The sequence below is a fragment of the Nerophis lumbriciformis genome, linkage group LG35 (assembly GCF_033978685.3).
Source record: "Nerophis lumbriciformis linkage group LG35, RoL_Nlum_v2.1, whole genome shotgun sequence".
NCBI lineage: Eukaryota > Metazoa > Chordata > Actinopteri > Syngnathiformes > Syngnathidae > Nerophis > Nerophis lumbriciformis.
In genome coordinates this window covers 1091091-1110215 of record NC_084582.2, presented here as the reverse complement: position 1 = coordinate 1110215, position 19125 = coordinate 1091091, and the positions used below count along the sequence as shown (strand labels likewise).

At 40.1% G+C, this 19125-nt stretch overlaps 1 protein-coding gene across 2 annotated transcripts in view; it reads right to left on the bottom strand.

Moving 5' to 3' along the window:
* Positions 1-517: 517 nt before the first annotated feature.
* Positions 518-19125, bottom strand: part of atrx (ATRX chromatin remodeler) — an 88091-nt gene continuing 69483 nt past the window's right edge. For both annotated transcript variants that reach the window (XM_061927926.2, XM_061927927.2), the window contains 4 exons: positions 14549-14659; positions 11431-11526; positions 7911-8039; positions 518-1876 (listed from right to left, as the gene is read on the bottom strand). In XM_061927926.2, coding sequence (XP_061783910.2) covers positions 1655-1876; positions 7911-8039; positions 11431-11526; positions 14549-14659 — 558 coding nt within the window. In that variant the 3' untranslated portion in view covers positions 518-1654. The remainder of the gene's footprint in view (positions 1877-7910; positions 8040-11430; positions 11527-14548; positions 14660-19125) is intronic.

Sequence of the window (19125 nt, the reverse complement as noted above, 5' to 3'; positions counted from 1 at the left end):
GTCATTTTAAATGAATTATTATGATAATTTATAATTAATTATTTCAAATATGTTTATTTGAATGTATAATTCTATGGCTGGATGTAATAAGTCAGAAAAAATACAAATAAAAATAAAATTAATTTTGATGTTTTTAGCAAAATATAGTAACAAATAATGTAGGTTTTTTTTTTTTAAATTAACAAATATATTTATTTTTAGGTAAAATAAACATAATACAATTTATCTCTAGTCTGGATGATTTATTTCTTGCCACCCTGTTGTCCTCCTGTCAAGGCTGTCCTCACTCAGGTCCGCATGGAGCTGGAGGGGGCGTGGTCTCCAGCTCCAGGCTGAAAATCGGGAGATTTTCGGGAGAATATTTGTCCCGGGAGGTTTTCGGGAGAGGCGCTGAATTTCGGGAGTCTCCCGGAAAATTCGGGAGGGTTGGCAAGTATGAATTAATCTAACACAGTTTCTTTAATCAAATGTGTGGAAATGAATCAGAAAAGCAATTTCACAAAGTCAAAGACAGGAGTAGCTCATCCTTTTGGTCACTTTATTAAATGTTATATTAAATACCTTACAAGATAGTAGCAGATTAAAGTCATGGCAAATTGTGGTGTATTTGCTAACATAAGAACATTCTGAAGAGGGCCAAAACTACACGTATATGAAATACATCTTGTGCAAACACGAGAGTCCTGTAGTGACGACAGGCTTCTGCAGGTGGAGGACTTTTAAAAACCGGATTAGAACCACGCAGTCCCAACAAGGTGAAACCGCGGCGTCACAAAGCACAGTCGCGGACCACGACCACATCCGACCTCCAAACTGGATTTTTGGGCCCCTGGAACATGAGCTGGTGCTTTGTGAGACCCAGTCACCGACCCACCCGCCCACTGGGGGCGTGGGACGGACACCAGTGGAACATAAAGAACAGGACGCACAGAGCTATGCTAGACATCACGGGAACAGTGAGAATGACGTTACGCAAAATGAAATAAAGAAAAAAAAGGTCACGGGGACCAGCAGGCAGTTTTGAACGACACAAACATTCCAATACCAGCCATGTGTTAATATGAACTACAATGAAAAGCCTAATAAAAAAAAAGAAATGTCACGTTTCAGCAAACTCTTATAAGGCCATCATTCTTCTGTTTTTTTTTTTTTAAATGGACGTGCCATTTGTTTCTCCTTCCATTTCCCAGAAGATGCCAGACTAGCTAGCACGCGATTGGTGGAGGAATCTACCGGAAAACTCCTTTGTCGCCATCCACACTGGTCCCACTTGGGTTGAGGAGGGTTTTAAAAGTGTATAAAAACTGCTTTAACATGTTTAAAACCCTCTTTTAGGGAGAAAACACTGCAACACTTTCAAGCATTGCTTAACTAAACCAAATTTAAATACATGAAAAATGAAGATATAGAAGTTGAATAACATTAAGGCTGTATATACATTTTTATTCACGTTGACTTTCCTAATAGACCCCTTTTTAAACAGTCTTTTATACAGGAAGTTGCACCGGCTGCCAGTGGGCGACAGAACTGAAACTCCCGACGGAAAGCGGGCGAGTCGAACCCCCGCTTTCTTCTTGAGGTCTCGTGCTGCTTCGGTCAGCAAGAGCGAGGGTCCGCTTGTTGGTGGCGCCTTGACAGAGAGAGTGGTGGTGGCCTACAGGCCCTTGGAGGGCCCGGGATTCTTGCCCATGGCGGCGTGGGGGTTCACGCCGTGCAGCTGCTGGTAAAGACCCAGCAGGTCCATTTGGCTGAGCCTGTTGCCTCCCAGCATGCCGTTCTGCAGGGCCATGTTGAGGAGGTTGGTCTGGTTGGCCATGGCCAGCTGCTGCTCGTGGACCTTTCTGTTGTTGATCACCTTCTGGACGTACATCATCAGCTGTGAGGACAGAACCAAACAGCAGTCAGTCAGATGAACATACCTGCCAACTTTTGAAATCAGAAAAACCTAGTAGCCTGGGTCCAGGGGCCGCAGGCCCCGGTAGGTCCAGGACAAAGTCCTGGTGGACGGTTCAGGGCTTCGCCCCCCGACGCAAAATGATTGATTGCATTCAGACAGGTTAAAATGTTGCTAAAACCATCACTTTTCTATCAGTCACAGTGACTTTTCAAAACAAAAATATTACAGCAAAAATCATATGGGTTGATTGACATGTTTATTCTGTAAGCTAACTTCAATAGTTTGAAATGATTTTGACAGTTAATGCCAGTTATCCTGTCAACCTTTCACAAGACTTCAATTTGTTCATTGAAAGTATAAACACTTTTTACAGTAAACAAATGGTAAAACAGTACTAAACAATTCCATAAAAAAAAAAAAACTTGGTGTCATTATTAACTTTCTGTCCAAGCTTGTATAATCTACTGCCTTGTTCAATTGTAAAAAATATTCTGTGCCTAAAATTCACATTTCTATCACAATTATCATACTGTAAACATGGTAAGCTAACTTCATTAAAATGAATAGTCCTGTCAATAGCATGGAATTACAATTCAAATGTACCGTATTTTCCGCACTATTAGCCGCACCTAAAAACCACAAATTTACTCAAAAGCTGACAGTGCGGCTTTTAACCCGGTGCGCTTTATATATGGATAAATATTAAGATTCATTTTCATAAAGTTTCGGTCTCGCAACTTCGGTAAACAGCCGCCATCTTTTTTCCCGGTAGAACAGGAAGCGCTTCTTCTTCTACGCAAGCAACCGCCAAGGTAAGCACCCGCCCCCATAGAACAGGAAGCGCTTCTTCTTCTACTGTAAGCAACCACCCGCCCCCGGAAGAAGAAGAAGCGCGGTGCATGCTGGGATATGTGACGTTTCATTTCCATTTGTGTGTTTATGTAAAGACCCCAAAATGGCTCCTATTAAGTGTGTTGTCTGTCTAATTATAAATAATGCAGACGAGGCGTGTTAACTGAGTTCTCAACGTTTACTCACAGCGTGCTCATAACCACATTCTAACTGCCAGCATACAACAACGCTTCTCAGGGCTACCGCGCATGCTCGTCACTATCGTTGCATGCTGGGTAGTGTAGTTGTTATATTTGCTAGCTCATAACATCACATTAAGAGACACGCTTACGCGCTTAATTCAATACTCGCCGTCATTCCGGGTGGATTGACAAAAGACCTCCAGCCGCTACATATTGGTGTCAACAGGGCATTCGAAGCTAGACTGCTAACTGCGTGGGAACAGTGGATGACAGAAGGCGAACACACCTTCACTAAGACAGGGAGACAGCGCCAGACGACGCCAACATCTGCCAGTGGATCGTAAATGCCTGGGCAGATATTTCGGTCACAACTGTGGTCCGAGCTTTCCGGAAGGCAGGATTCACAGAACTGCTGGACAACAGTGACACTGACTCCGATGACTTCGACGAGACGAGACCATTTTGGATCCCACATTTGCTCAACTTTTCAATTCGGACACCGAAGACGAAGAATTCGAAGGATTTACGAATGAAGAATAACTTCAGAAAGTGAGCGCTATGTTTATTTTGTGTGTTGTGACATTAACGTTCGAGCAACATTATGTTGCTATTGCTCTGCACTATTTTGAATTTTACTATGTTTGTGATTGCACATTTGCGTACATTTTGGGACAGAGTTGTTAGAACGCTGGTTTTTAATATATTATTAAAGTTTGACTGACCTATCTGACTGTTTTTTTGACATTCCCTTTAGCGCAGCGTAGGCGCGGCTTATAGTCCGGGGCGGCTTATAGGTGGACAAAGTTTTGAAATATGCCATTCATTGAAGGTGCGGCTAATAACCCGGGGCGGCTTATGGTGCGGAAAATACGGTAGTTTTTTTGTAAGCCTTTCAAAAGAATTCAAAATATGAAAAATGAATGAAAATTAATTGAAGCCATCAGACACTTGAAAAGTGGCACATCACATCTCGAATGTAATCATTTGAACTTTTCAACAGAAATAGCACTGCAAAAATATTAAGGACATACTTCTGTATTTTGGTAGTTATGCTGTCAACATTTAACAAGATTTCTTCAACTTGGACTTGAAAGCATAAATAGTATAAACACTTTTAACAGTATAACAGTACTAAACAATTCCAATAGATAACATTGGTGTCATTACCTTTTTGTGGCTAAAATCCGAAAAACATTGAAAGTTTTCCACTTGTATCGCTAGCAACGGCATTAGACTTGTGTTTTTTTGTCCCAACGTGGTCTTTTACATCGCTAATTCCTCCGTGTCCGATCGAAAAATCTTGTCTGCACAAGGTGCAATTCGCATAGTTTTCACCCTTTTTGGAACGGATAATTATTCCCGGATAGGCTTTTGAATATTCTTCACGGAATGACTGCAGTTTTCTTTTCGATTTTTCTCCGGCTGATTCCATGATCGTTCGCTCGTTTGGAAACAATGGGCAACAGGTGCCTCGTGCTTGGCAGCGGTGCTATAAATAGCCTCGCGCATTTTAAAAAAATATTTTTTTTTAATTAATGAAAAACCGTATTTTTTATCACTGCAACCGTAACCCGGAATAGGTTGATGAAAACCGTACTAATTACGGGAAAACCGGAGTAGTTGGCAGGTATGATATAGCATGTTCTATATGTTATAGTTATTTGAATGACTCTTACCATAATATGTTACGTTAACATACCAGTTGGTTATTTATGCCTCATATAACGTACACTTATTCAGCCTGTTGTTCACTATTCTTTATTTATTTTAAATTGCCTTTCAAATGTCTATTCTTGGTGTTGGATTTTATCAAATAAATTTCCCCAAAAAATGTGACTTATGTTTTTTTTCCTTCTTTATTATGCATTTTCGGCCGGTGCGACTTACACTCCGGAGCGACTTATAGTCCGAAAAATACGGTACATGTATAAGGATTAGCCGCACCATTACCTGTGCATTTCATTAGTAAATGTATATTTTACCTACACTGTAAGAAAAAAAAACCTGTGGATTTTGCAGTCAAAAAAATGGCAGAATTTTACTATAAAATTTACAGTAAAATGTTCACACTCTATTTTACTGTAAAATTCTGGTGATTGAGCTGCCAGATTTTTTTTTTTTTTGCATAAAAAATAAGGTTGCTGTTTTCACAGTCTATTACTGTAAATGTAAAAATGGTACACCTTTTTTTTTTTTCACGGTAGGATTCTGAAGACCAAGCTGTTTAAAAAAAATGATATATACCGTATTTTTCGGACTATAAGTCGCAGTTTTTTTCATAGTTTGGCCGACTTATACTCAGGAGCGACTTATGTTTTTTCTCTTCTTTATTATGCATTTTCGTCTAGTGCGACTTATACTCTGAAAAATACGGTAGCTGCATTGGTACAAATTAGAATGCAAAAAACCCTCCAAAATGTCTGTTGTCTTGTCTCTCATAACGATGAGCAAAATAAAATAAAGAAGTGCAGTTTCCCTTTAAAGGCCTACTGAAATGACATTTTTTTATTTAAACAGGGATAGCAGATCCATTCTATGTGTCATACTTGATCATTTCGCGATATTGCCATATTTTTGTTGAAAGGATTTAGTATAGAACAACGATGATAAAGTTCGCAACTTTTGGTCGCTGATAAAAAAAAGAAGCCCGGAAGTAGCGTGACATCACAAGTTGAAAGTGTCCTCACATTTCCCCATTGTTTACACCAGCAGCGAGAGCGATTGGGACCGAGAAAGCGACGATTAACCCATTAATTTGAGCCAGGATGAAAGATTCGTGGATGAGGAACGAGAGAGTGAAGGACTAGAGTGCAGTGCAGGACGTATCTTTTTTCGCTCTGACCGTAACTTAGGTACAAGGGCTCATTGGATTCCACACTCTCTCCTTTTTCTATTGTGGATCACGGATTTGTATTTTAAACCACCTCGGATACTATATCCTCTTGAAAATGAAGGTCGAGAACGCGAAATGGACATTCACAGTGACTTTTATCTCCACAACAATACATCGGTGAAGCACTTTAGCTTCGGAGCTAACGTGATAGCATCGTGCTTAAATGCAGATAGAAACAAAAGAAATAAGCCTCTGACTGGAAGGATAGACAGAATTAAGATCAACAATACTACCAAACTCTGGACCTGTAACCACACGGTTAATGATGTACCGCCTGACAAAGCCTAGCAATGCTGTTGCTAACGACGCCATTGAAGCTAACTTAGCTACGGGACTCGACAGAGCTATGATAAAAACATTAGCTCTCCACCTACGCCAGCTCTCATCTGCTCATCAACACCGGTGCTCACCTGCGTTCCAGCGATCGACGGCGCGACGAAGGACTTCACCCGATCATCGGTGCGGTCGGCGGCTAGCGTCAGATAGCGTCTGCTAGCCAACTCAAAGTCCTCCTGGTTGTGTTGCTGTAGCCAGACGCTAATACACCGATCGCACCTACAGGTTTCTTCTTTGCAGTCTCCATTGTTCATTAAACAAATTGCAAAAGATTCACCAACACAGATGTCCAGAATACTGTGGAATTTTGCGAAGTAAACAGAGCTGTTTGTATTGGATACAATGGTGACCGAATACTTCCGTTTCAACCATCGACGTCACGCGCAAACGTCATCATACCTAGACGTTTTCAACAGGAAGTTTCCCGGGAAATTTAAAATTGCACTTTATAAGTTAACCCGGCCGTATTGGCATGTGTTGCAATGTTAAGATTTCATCATTGATATATTAACTATCAGACTGCGTGGTCGGTAGTAGTGGGTTTCAGTAGGCCTTTAAATATGACTACATTTGGGGACCTTAATCAATTGATGGTTTGTCCTTTTAGTTTTACTTGCCAACCTTGAGACCTCCGATTTCGGGAGGTGGGGGGGAGGGGCGTGGTTGGGGCGTGGTTAAGAGGGGAGGAGTATATTTACAGCTAGAATTCACCAAGTCAAGTATTTCATATATATATATATATATATATATATATAAGAAATACTTGACTTTCAGTGAATTCTAGCTATATATATATATATATATATATATATATATATATATATACACATATACATATACATATATATATATATATATATATATATATATACATATATATATAAGAGAAATACTTGAATTTCAGTGTTCATTTATTTACACATATACACACACATAACACTCATCTACTCATTGTTGAGCTAAGGGTTGAATTGTCCATCCTTGTTCTATTCTCTGTCACTATTTTTCTAACCATGCTGAACAACCTCTCTGATGATGCATTCTGTTTCGTCTCCTTGTTGTGTGCGCAGTTGTGCACTGCACTCTCTAAAAGCCCTAGATGTTAATGTCACATATGCATGTACAGTAGATGGCAGTATTGTCCTGTTTAAGAGTGTCACAACATTGCTGTTTACAGCAGACGAACTACTTTACGGTAGACGAAAACGTGACTGCTGTTGTTGTGTGTTACCGCGGTGGGAGGACGTTAATGAAACTGCCTAACAATAAACCCACATAAGAAACCAAGAACTCGCCCTCGATCATTCTACAGTTATAACGTAATTGGGCAGGCACGCTGTTTATATTGTGGGAAAGCGGACGTGAGAACAGGCTGTCGACACGTCACTCAGGTCCGCATGGAGCTGGAGGGGGCGTGGCCTCCAGCTCCGCCTGAATTTCGGGAGATTTTCGGAAGAGAATTTGTCCCGGGAGGTTTTCGGGAGAGGCGCTGAATTTCGGGAGTCTCCCGGAAAATCCGGGAGGGTTGGCAAGTATGTGTTATGACCTTCTGTTTCTGACATCTAATGAGAGACTGCATATACATATATTACACATTATCATTCATTTTTACTCAATTAGGGGTTAATTGAATAATATGACATTCCTACTTTCCATAAATACCAGCTGTAGCGTATTTATGAAACTGCAGCTCTCTGTTCTTCTGATTGGCCAAAATAGGCTTTAGGTGACAGAAGATTAGCGATCTTACCGACTGCTGCATGGTGAGAGTTTCTCTGTAAACATTTTCTCTGCGTTTCCCCTCCATCTCAACTGTGGCCATTCGACCCATGGCCAAAGACTGGACCTGCCCTTCAGTAAGAGCTGGGTTCTCTTTCCACTGTAGGGGGGAAATTTACAGGTTAGTGGTAAAAAAATAAAGTTAAACATCATTACTGGTACCTCGGTTTTTATTATTAATCCAATCCAAAGCTAAAAACTATCGTATGAAAACCAAAACAATTTTTCCCATTGGGTATAATATATATCCAATTCATCCAATCCAGACACACTAAGAAGTTAACACAAAAAGCATTGCAGAAAGCAATGCAAAATGCATAAAAATAACAAATACCGTATTTTCCGCACTATAAGGCGCACCTAAAAACCACAAATTTTCTCAAAAGCTGACAGTGCGCCTTATAACCCGGTGCGCTTTATATATGGATAAATATTAAGATTCATTTTCATAAAGTTTCGGTCTCGCAACTTCGGTAAACAGCCGCCATCTTTTTTCCCGGTAGAACAGGAAGCGCTTCTTCTTCTACGCAAGCAACCGCCAAGGTAAGCACCCGCCCCCATAGAACAAGAAGCGCTTCTTCTTCTACTGTAAGCAACCACCCGCCCGCGTAGAAGAAGAAAAAGCGCGCGGATATTATCATTTCCTTTTGTGTGTTTATATCTGTAAAGACCACAAAATGGCTCCTACAAAGCGACAGGGATCCGGTTCATGAAAAGACGCAATCTCTCCATCCGCACACGGACTACTATTTCACAGCAACTGATATTCCTGTGAACCGCACTGTGGATACAACGGGAGCACGTACGGTGAATATTCGCACCACAGGGAATGAGAAGTCATCCTTCACTGTGGTTCTAGCTTGCCATGCTAATGGCCAGAAACTTCCACCCATGGTGATATTCAAAAGGAAGACCTTGCCAAAAGAGACCTTTCCAGCCGGCGTCATCATAAAAGCTAACTCGAAGGGATGGATGAAGAAAAGATGAGCGAGTGGTTAAGGGAAGTTTAAGTTTACGCGAAGAGGCCGGGTGGCTTTTTTCACGCAGCTTCGTCCATGTTGATATACGATTCCATGCGCGCCCACATCACGCTGGTTTTAATATATTATTAAAGTTTGACTGACCTATTTGACTGTTTTTTTGACATTCCTTTAGCGCAGTTAGATGCGGCTTACAACACGGGGCGGCTTATGGTGGACAAAGTTTTGAAATATGCCGTTCATTGAAGGCACGGCTTATAACCCAGGGCGCCTTATGGTGCGGAAAATACGGTAATTCGGATAAATGAACATTCAACATCACTTTACTGAAGAATCTTGAGGGCAATGAGCGGCAACGAAGGAAAGATCACCTACGTACTTTGCTCCGACTTCTGTCTTGATTTAATAGTGTTTTTCACCTTCTTTATCAAAGTGCTGGCACTCGTGTTAGATTCGAGAACACATGGACAACAGCTGTGTGATCGCAACTTTTTTTTTGTACAATGCAATCACAGGCATGTGTGAGACAGCTTGACAACAACACGTCACACTGTCATGACTCTGCAGCCTTATGTGGAGGTCTAACAATCCAGCACCCTTCCTACCTTTACATCAGCAAATGACAATTATATTCAAAGCAATCTGAGTGCATTAGGTGCATTGTAAGTGTAGGACCACAAGCAGTGTTTGTAGCTCTCCTAGCACGGGTGCAAGACCAGGCTCTCTACAAAACTAAGAAGAACAGCTGGTAGGCGCCATACTACTACCCTTGATTGTTTGGCTAGACTTGCAGTGTGGTGCGTTCAGTGACACTTCGGAACACAGACTCTAAGGCAGCCCTGGGCAAATATTTTGCCTCGGGGGGGTCAAATATAGATAAACAAATGTGTCTTAGGCCAGTATATCTGATTTTTAGGAACACTAATACAAAACCTGGTTGAATGCTAAAAAAGTTATGACAGACCGCATTAAAAACGGAATGGAATTTAATTTTTTTTAACTGAACGAGACACCCAGAATGTACATGAAAGTAAAGAATGTGGGATTTACAGTATTAACTATGAACAATAAAACACTGAAAATTGACAACATATGAACGTCACACCCCCTCTCGATCGACAATTACGATTAGGAAAGCTTTAAAATGTAATATCAGAAATGATCGGTATCGGTTTCAAAAGTTATTTTATCGGTTTTAAAAAGTAAAATGTATGACTTTTTAAAACACCGCTATGTACACGGACGTAGGGAGAAGTACAGAGCTCCTTTGCGTGCCGGCCCAGTCACATAATATCTACGGCATATCACACACACAAGCGAATGCATCATACTTGGTCGACAACCATACAGGTCACACTGAGGGTGGCCGTATAAACAACTTTAACACTGTTACAAATATGCGCCACACTGTGAACCCACACCAAACAAGAATGACAAACACATTTCGGGAGAACATCCGCAACGTAACACAACATAAACACAACAGAACAAATACCCAGAACCCCATGCAGCACTAACTCTTCCGGGACGCTACAATATACAACCCCCGCTACTCCCCCCAACTCAACCTTCGCATGCTCTCTCAGGGAGAGCATGTCCCAAATTCCAAGCTGCTGTTTTGAGGCATGTTAAAAAAAATAATGCACTTTGTGACTTCAATAATAAATATGGCAGTGCCATTTTGGCATTTTTTTCCATAACTTGAGTTGATTTATTTTGGAAAACCTTGTTACATTGTTTAATACATCCAGCGGGGCATAACAACAAAATTAGGCATACTAATGTGTTAATTCCACGACTGTATATATCGGTATGGGTTGATATCCGAATCGGTAATTAAGAGTTGGACAATATCGGCAAAAAAGCCATTATCGGACATCGCTAATTACAATCAAGCGAAACGCAACAAACACAGCGAAATATGAATGCAAAGGGTAAAAAAAACCCCACCTACAATCTGATATATCACTAAGCTTTATAACTTTGTTGTACAAATCTCCTTCCGCGGCTGTCCCTGACACCCGCATTTCAGGCTGGCCGCTCTGGAAACACTCTGTGGAAACGCTCCACACCCACACTGCTTGGTGCCTTGTTTGAGCTGCTGTGACGTAGATTTTTCCATCTTAAAGATCTAAAGACATTATTTGGGAATGTCCGGCGGGCCAGATTGAAAAGCTTAACAGGCCGCATGCAGCCCCTGGGGCCTTAATTTGCCCAGGTCTGCTCTAAGGCTATTGTTGACTTGGATTGGACTATAATTGTACGCTACAACTTTATTTACTCATTTAGCAGCTGTACTGCATCTATGCGTGTTTAATAATACTAAAACTGAGGCACTGTAAAACCCTTGACAGTTTTGGTAAAATATTGTCAGCTAAAACTAAATCATACTCAAAGTGTGACAAAAAAACCGAGGTACCACTGGACTTTGATCATGTCTTGTTCTAGTGATTTATTAACATTGTGTAAAGGGTGGAAATGAAGGAGGAAGCGAATCAAAGCTGCACTTACTATTTGGCTGATAGTGTCCTCCAGTGAGTCTCGCTGTAAATTCTTCAATGCATTTGTTGCTTCGATGACCTTCTGTCGCCCTTGGTTGATAAGCTCCTGTCCACAAATGAAGACAGAAGAACAGTTGAAACAACCGACTTAACTCACTTGCGTCGTGAGCGGTAGAGGCGCCCCGAGCTCACCACTAAATGCAAGGATGGGATTGGTTCAGGCATGTGCACGGAGGACCGTTGGATACTTTGGATTGTGTGAATAACATAGATTCAAATAATTAATGTCATCAAGCGTTGTTCATAGCGACAAAACCACGTCGGATTATTGAGCTCTAAAGTGCTTATGAACTCATTTGGTTGTTAAAGTCCATAAGATTTACTGTATCATTCAGTCTCAGTCATTTTTATATTTACTGCACACTGTTAAAAAATAACTTGTTTCCTTTTCCTTGCAATGGTCTGAACTCACTGCATTGATAACAATAACTCCTTCTGTACTTGGCCGGAAGATGTAAAGTGCAACACTACAAAGTTGCATTTAATGACGCCCCTCAAGCAACGCGTCAGATACTACTTCACACATCAGTGGGCTATTATTCACTACACCCTGTCAGAGGTGCCAGAAGAACAATAGCTTGAAAACAAACAACAAATAAAACATTTTAAAACCTAATCTAGATGGTAAAGGCAAAAATCTATGCTCCGTAAAAGGAAACCAATTATAAGAAGCTGAGAAAAAAATACTACCCAGTTTATATGTTCCCTAATTGTATTAGTCCAGTGTCATAGTTTGCACTTTACATTGCAGTGTTTGTCTTATTTTGCACAAACCATGTTAGTCACTTGGTAAGGTGATACATTTTACTGGACGACATACAGGTGAAACTCACAAACTTAAAAGATCATGTAAAAGTCCATTTATTTCAGCATTTCAACTTCAAATGTGAAACTACTATGTGATATAAATGCATACCTGCCAACTTTTGAAATCAGAAAAACCTAGTAGCCAGGGTAGGTCCAGGACAAAGTCCTGGTGGGGGGGTTCAGGCTTCGCCCCCCAACGCAAAATGATTATTAGCAGCCAGACAGGTTAAAATGTTGCTAAAACCATCACTTTTCTATCAGTCACAGTGACTTTTTAAAACAAAAATATTACAGCAAAAATCATATGGGTTGATTGACATGTTTATTCTGTAAGCTAACTTCAATAGTTTGAAATTATTTTGACAGTTAATGCCAGTTATCCTGTCAACCTTTCACAAGACTTCAATTTGTTAATTGAAAGTATAAACAGTATAAACACTTTTTACAGTAAACAAATGGTAAAACAGTACTAAACAATTCCATATAAAAAAAAATTGGTGTCATTATTAACTTTCTGTCCAAGCTTGTATAATCTACTGCCTTGTTCAATTGTAAAAAATATTCTGTGCCTAAAATTCACATTTCTATCACAATTATCATACTGCAAACATGGTAAGCTAACTTCATTAAAATGAATAGTCCTGTCAATAGCATGGAATTACAATTCAAATGTAGTTTTTTTGTAAGCCTTTCAAAAGAATTCAAAATATGAAAAATTAATGAAAATTAATTTAAGCCATCAGACACTTGAAAAGTGGCACATCACATCTCTAATGTAATCATTTGAACTTTTCAACAGAAATAGCACTGCAAAAATATTGAGGACATACTTCTGTATTTTGGTAGTTATGCTGTCAACATTTAACAAGATTTCTTCAACTTGGACTTGAAAGCATAAATAGTATAAACACTTTTAACAGTATAACAGTACTAAACAATTCCAATAGATAACATTGGTGTCATTACCTTTTTGTGGCTAAAATCCGAAAAACGTTGAAAGTTTTCCACTTGTATCGCTAGCAACGGCATTAGACTTGTGTTTTTTTGTCCCAACGTGGTCTTTTACATCGCTAATTCCTCCGTGTCCGATCGAAAAATCTTGTCTGCACAAGGTGCAATTCGCGTAGTTTTCACCCTTTTTGGAACGGATAATTATTCCCGGATAGGCTTTTGAATATTCTTCACGGAATGACTGCAGTTTTCTTTTCGGTTTAAGACTCGTTTGCGATTTTTCTCCGGCTGATTCCATGATCGTTCGCTGGTTTGGAAACAATGGCAACTGGTGCCTAAAGCTTGGCAGCGGTGCTATAAATAGCCTCGCGCATGGCATTCGGAATGGCTCGATAGGAAGTTACGGGAAGCAGTGTCGATTGTCATTGTTGTTATGCGATTTCGTGAATAAAACTTTTTTTTAAATATTTTTTTTTAATTAATGAAAAACCGTATTTTTTATCACTGCAACCGTAACCCGGAATAGGTTGATGAAAACCGTACTAATTACGGGAAAACCGGAGTAGTTGGCAGGTATGTAAATGTATTACATAAAAAACAAAATATTATTTGTTATAATTTTGATCATCGTGGTTTACAGTTTTGGAAAACCCAAAATGTTCTGAAATTTTAAATTCGAGGTTTTTGTAGACAAGGGCATCATCACCAACATTATATCAAAAATAAGTCTTGAAATATCTTGAGTTGCATGTTACAAGCTACATGTCATTAGTTTCAGCTTGTGAATCTAATTGCTGGTATAAACAAATTTTGCACAATATTCAAATTGTTTTGAGTATGGCAAATGATTGCAGATGAATAATATGTCAGCATTATTTTAAGACCAACTTACGGTCTAATGTAATCATTTGAGGAGGTGTTTGGGAAAGAGACATGAAAATGTTGAAAGCAATATTGCGTGTTATGATGATTGGGCCTCATAACATCACGTCATCAGTGAGTGAACTTTATTTGTATATCACACTATAATTAGAATAATTGAAACCAGCCTAAATATTTTACCCATCTGCTCCCCACCACTGATCTTCCACCAACTTTTGTCCGATGTGCCAGCACATATAAATATCCGCAGCCCCAGACATAAGGCATTACGATGTGACAAGTGGGGGTCCACAGGGCCGAGCGGGGTTGGCCAGCTACATGACTGTTGTCACAATTAGCAGCGGGGACGAAGGAATGCGGTGCGACATGCCGTGGGGGGAAATAGAGGAGGGGGGGAAAGAGAAGGGCATGTGGAGCTCATTACTTACCTCCAGCTGCTGGTTGGTCATGGTGGCCAAAGCCGCCATGTTGTAGTGGGAGAAAACGGAGGAGGTGCCCATTTGGGGGTGTGTCTGATAGTTAGTCCTCATGGTCAGACCCTGAAACAGAAAAGGCACCACCGCATTTGATTTGATGGACGACCAAAGAATGTGTGGCATTGCAATCACCATGACTTAGTCACCAGTACTTTTTGAGAAAAAAAACCCCCTGAAAACATAAGCGTGTGTATGTGTGTGTGTGTGTGTGAGATCTGAGGTATACAGTCCCAGTAAAGGCCAGCAGGATGTCGATGACTGTGTGTAATTGAAACTCTGCTGCAGATGGTTTACTTGTGGCCTGTAATCTGGCCATCCGGTGTGTGTGCGCGCATGTGTATGTGGGTGTTGGGGGTAGGAGGCAGTGGGGTTCTACAGACCTGGTCAGAGACAGGTGTGCGAGCCTAAACAGTAAAAAAAAAAAAAAAAAAAAAAAAAAAAAAAAAAAAAAACACAGCCTTGGAACAGAACATATACATATTGTGGCAACATACTAAAAGACAAAGTGCTTAAACTACTAAAAGTTTGCGTGGACTAACACGTAAACTTGAAAGCGCATGCAAAGCTAAACTACCGTATTTTTCGGATTATAAATCGCAGTTTTTTTTCATAGTTTGCCCGCGACTTATACTCTGGAGCGATTTATGTGTGAAATTAACACATTACCGTAAAATATCAAATAATATTATTTATCTAATTCACGTAAGAGACTAGGGATGTCCCGATCCAGGTTTTTGAACTTCCGATCCGATACCGATATTGTTTTTGCATTTCCGATCCGATACCGATACTGACCGATACCGATACTGACCGATACTGGCCTATCCGAGCATGTATTAAAGTTTAAAGTTATTTAGCCTACTTAGTTGTCAGAATCATGTTGAAAAGGGTTTTAGTACTCTTGATAACAACTAGCCAGCTGAATTAGGGGACTTTGAATAATACACAATGGTTGGTAACAAGAAACTGACCTGTTTATTCAAGGATAAACACAAAATAGACAAAATTATACATGACATTATTGAACTAGGGCTGGGCGATATGGCCTTTTTTTAATATTGCGATATTTTAAGGCCATATTGCGATACACAATATATATCTCGATATTTTGCCTTAGCCTTGAATGAACACTTGATGCATATAATCACAGCAGTATGATGATTCTATGTGTTTTGATTGATTGATTGAGACTTTTATTAGTAGGTTGCACAGTGAAGTACATATTCCGTACAATTGACCACTAAATGGTAACATTTACTGGTAACTTGTTTAAGTCGGGTCCACTTAAATTGATTCATGATACAGATATATACTATCAGATATATACTATCATCATAATACAGTCATCACACAAGATAATCACATTGAATTATTTACATTATTTATAATCCAGGGTGTGGAAGGGGGCGCCTGATGTCAAAAAGACAGCCAAAAGAGTTTGATATGAGAATAAATCTAAAGTTAAAATATAGGGTAGGAATGCACCCATTTGCAGGAAATGTAGTCTTGATTTTCAAAATGTTCTTTCAAGGCTTGCATGTCTACATTAAAACATTCTTCTTCATACTGCATTAATATATGCTACTTTTAAACTTTCATGCAGAGAAGGAAATCACAACTAAATAGATAACTAATTTTTTCATACGGTGTTGATGTGGAAATTTTGATGGTGTGGAGTCTGGACGTGTGGCACCGAATGGAGATAAGCGTCTCGACAGACGTCACAATATTTGAACAAGGATGACGAAAACTGTTTTCTCTGTCGTGTCCGTGTGTCGAAAATTGTTATGCGCTTATTTTTTATTTGATTTTGTGCGTGGCATAGATTTGCCGTGCGCAGAGGACGCTTGAGCAGGCGCGCACCTTAGCGGCTGCGCTAGCATCACAGCTAACGTTAGCCATGCCGCTACCTCGCTCTCTGCTGGGAGAGGACGTATACGTATGTGACGTTTGACGTGACAGTATGTGACGTTTGACGTGACAGTATGTGACGTATGACGTGACAGTATGTTACGTATGACGTGACAGTATGTGACGTGTGTAAGAAGGTGCGCTCGCTGTCTGTGAGAGGGAGACACAGGAAAGAGTGAGAAGAGCCTGTCGTGTAATGCCAGCAGCTAAAAGCAACTGCGTGAGAATTGTGGATGTGTTGAAGGTGTGCTGGAAAATGCGGAACGGAAATTACGGAGCAGCAGAAAAGTGGAATGTATTCTTTAAATATGTGCGTTGGAAAACACGGACCGGATTTTTTTTTAAAACTGGATCTGGATCGGCATTTTCCCATGCCTTGCTGATACGCAATTTTTGGCAAATATCGGCAGCCGATCCGATCCAAATATCGGATCGGGACATCCCTATAAGAGACTAGGCGTATATCAGCAATCGTCACACACACACGTCAACCAATAAAAGTTTGGCGGGGGCGGGTCATGGCAGAAGTGCATTGTGAAAAAAAAGATGCTACCTGCTACTACTTCCGTACCTATGAAAATTGATCATTTCAACATTGGCGGTAACTTATAAAAACTGAGAAGGGCTGAACAAAAATGGCACCGAAAAGGAAATCATATACTGCAGGTTACAAGCTGGAAGTAGTGAAATATGCAGCAGAAAACGGCAATCGAGCAGCAGAAAGAAAGTTTGGATTAAGCGAGAAACTTGTAAGGCACTGGCGAAAAGCAGAGGCTACTCTTACTGAAATGAAGAAAACTAAAAAAAGCTAATCGCTGGCTAAAAGCTAGGTGGCCACAGCTCGAGGAACGGTAAACGTATAGCATGTTCTATATGTTATAGCAGGGGTGCTCATTACGTCGATCGCGAGCTACCGGTCGATCTCGGAGGGTGTGTCAGTCGATCACCAGCCAGGCATTAAAAAAAATAGTCCTAAAAATGAGCGATCATAAATCTTCACTATGACGTCACTTTCGTCATTTGATTGACATTCACGGCACCCGAGGGTCTTCTGAGATGACGCTGGCTGCTGCCAGCTCATTAAAATTACCGACTGGAAGGCGAGAAACACTTTATTTCAACAGACTCTGGCGCCGTACCTGTCGTCGAAACTCCAAAGACCGACTGCACAGTTGCGCTAACAAAATAAGAGTCTCAGAAAGCTGGCGTGCACAAGCTAGCAAGCTACGGAGTTTGCCGACAATATATTTCTTGTAAAGTGTATACAAAGGAGTACGGAAGCTGGACAAATAAGATGCCAAAAACCAACCACTTTCATGTGGTATTGGACAGAAAGGAGGACTTTTTTTCTCCTCCATTCGAAAATGCGGACGTTATCAGCACCACTGTCTGATTCCAATCAATGCAAGTCATCAGAATCAGGTAATACACCAACTTATATTCTTGTCTTCATGAAAGAAAGGAATCTATATGTGTTAAACATGCTTGTATTATCTTTAAACACCTTTAACTTATTAACAATATTAACTATATGTGTTAAACATGCTTGTATTATCTTTAAACACCTTTAAGTTGTTAACAATATTAACTATATGTATTAAACATTCTTGTATTATCATTAAACACCTTTAATTTATTAACAATATTAACTATGTGTTAAACATGCTTGTATTATCATTAAACACCTTTAACTTGTTAACAATATTAACTATATGTGTTAAACATGCTTGCATTATCTTTAAACACCTTTAACTTGTTAACAATATTAACTATATGTATTAAACATACTTGTATTATCATTAAACACCTTTTTTAACAATATTAACTATGTGTTAAAGATGCTTGCATTATCATTAAACACCTTTAACTTGTTAACAAAAACATATATTTCATAAATAAGTAAATATAAATTATATATACCGTATTTTCCGCACTATAAGGCGGACCTAAAAACCACAAATTTTCTCAAAAGCTGACAGTGCGCCTTATAACCCGGTGCGCTTTATATATGGATAAATATTAAGATTCATTTTCATAAAGTTTCGGTCTCGCAACTTCGGTAAACAGCCGCCATCTTTTTTCCCGGTAGAACAGGAAGCGCTTCTTCTTCTACGCAAGCAACCGCCAAGGTAAGCACCCGCCCCCATAGAACAGGAAGCGCTTCTTCTTCTACTGTAAGCAACCACCCGCCCGCGTAGAAGAAGAAAAAGCGCGCGGATATTATCATTTCCTTTGTGCGTTTACATCTGTAAAGACCACAAAATGGCTCCTACAAAGCGACAGGGATCCGGTTCATGAAAAGACGCAATCTCTCCATCCGCACACGGATTACTATTTCACAGCAACTGATATTCCTGTGAACCGCACTGTGGATACAACGGGAGCACGTACGGTGAATATTCGCACCACAGGGAATGGGAAGTCATCCTTCACTGTGGTTCTAGCTTGCCATGCTAATGGCCAGAAACTTCCACCCATGGTGATATTCAAAAGGAAGACCTTGCCAAAAGAGACCTTTCCAGCCGGCGTCATCATAAAAGCTAACTCGAAGGGATGGATGAAGAAAAGATGAGCGAGTGGTTAAGGGAAGTTTAAGTTTACGCGAAGAGGCCGGGTGG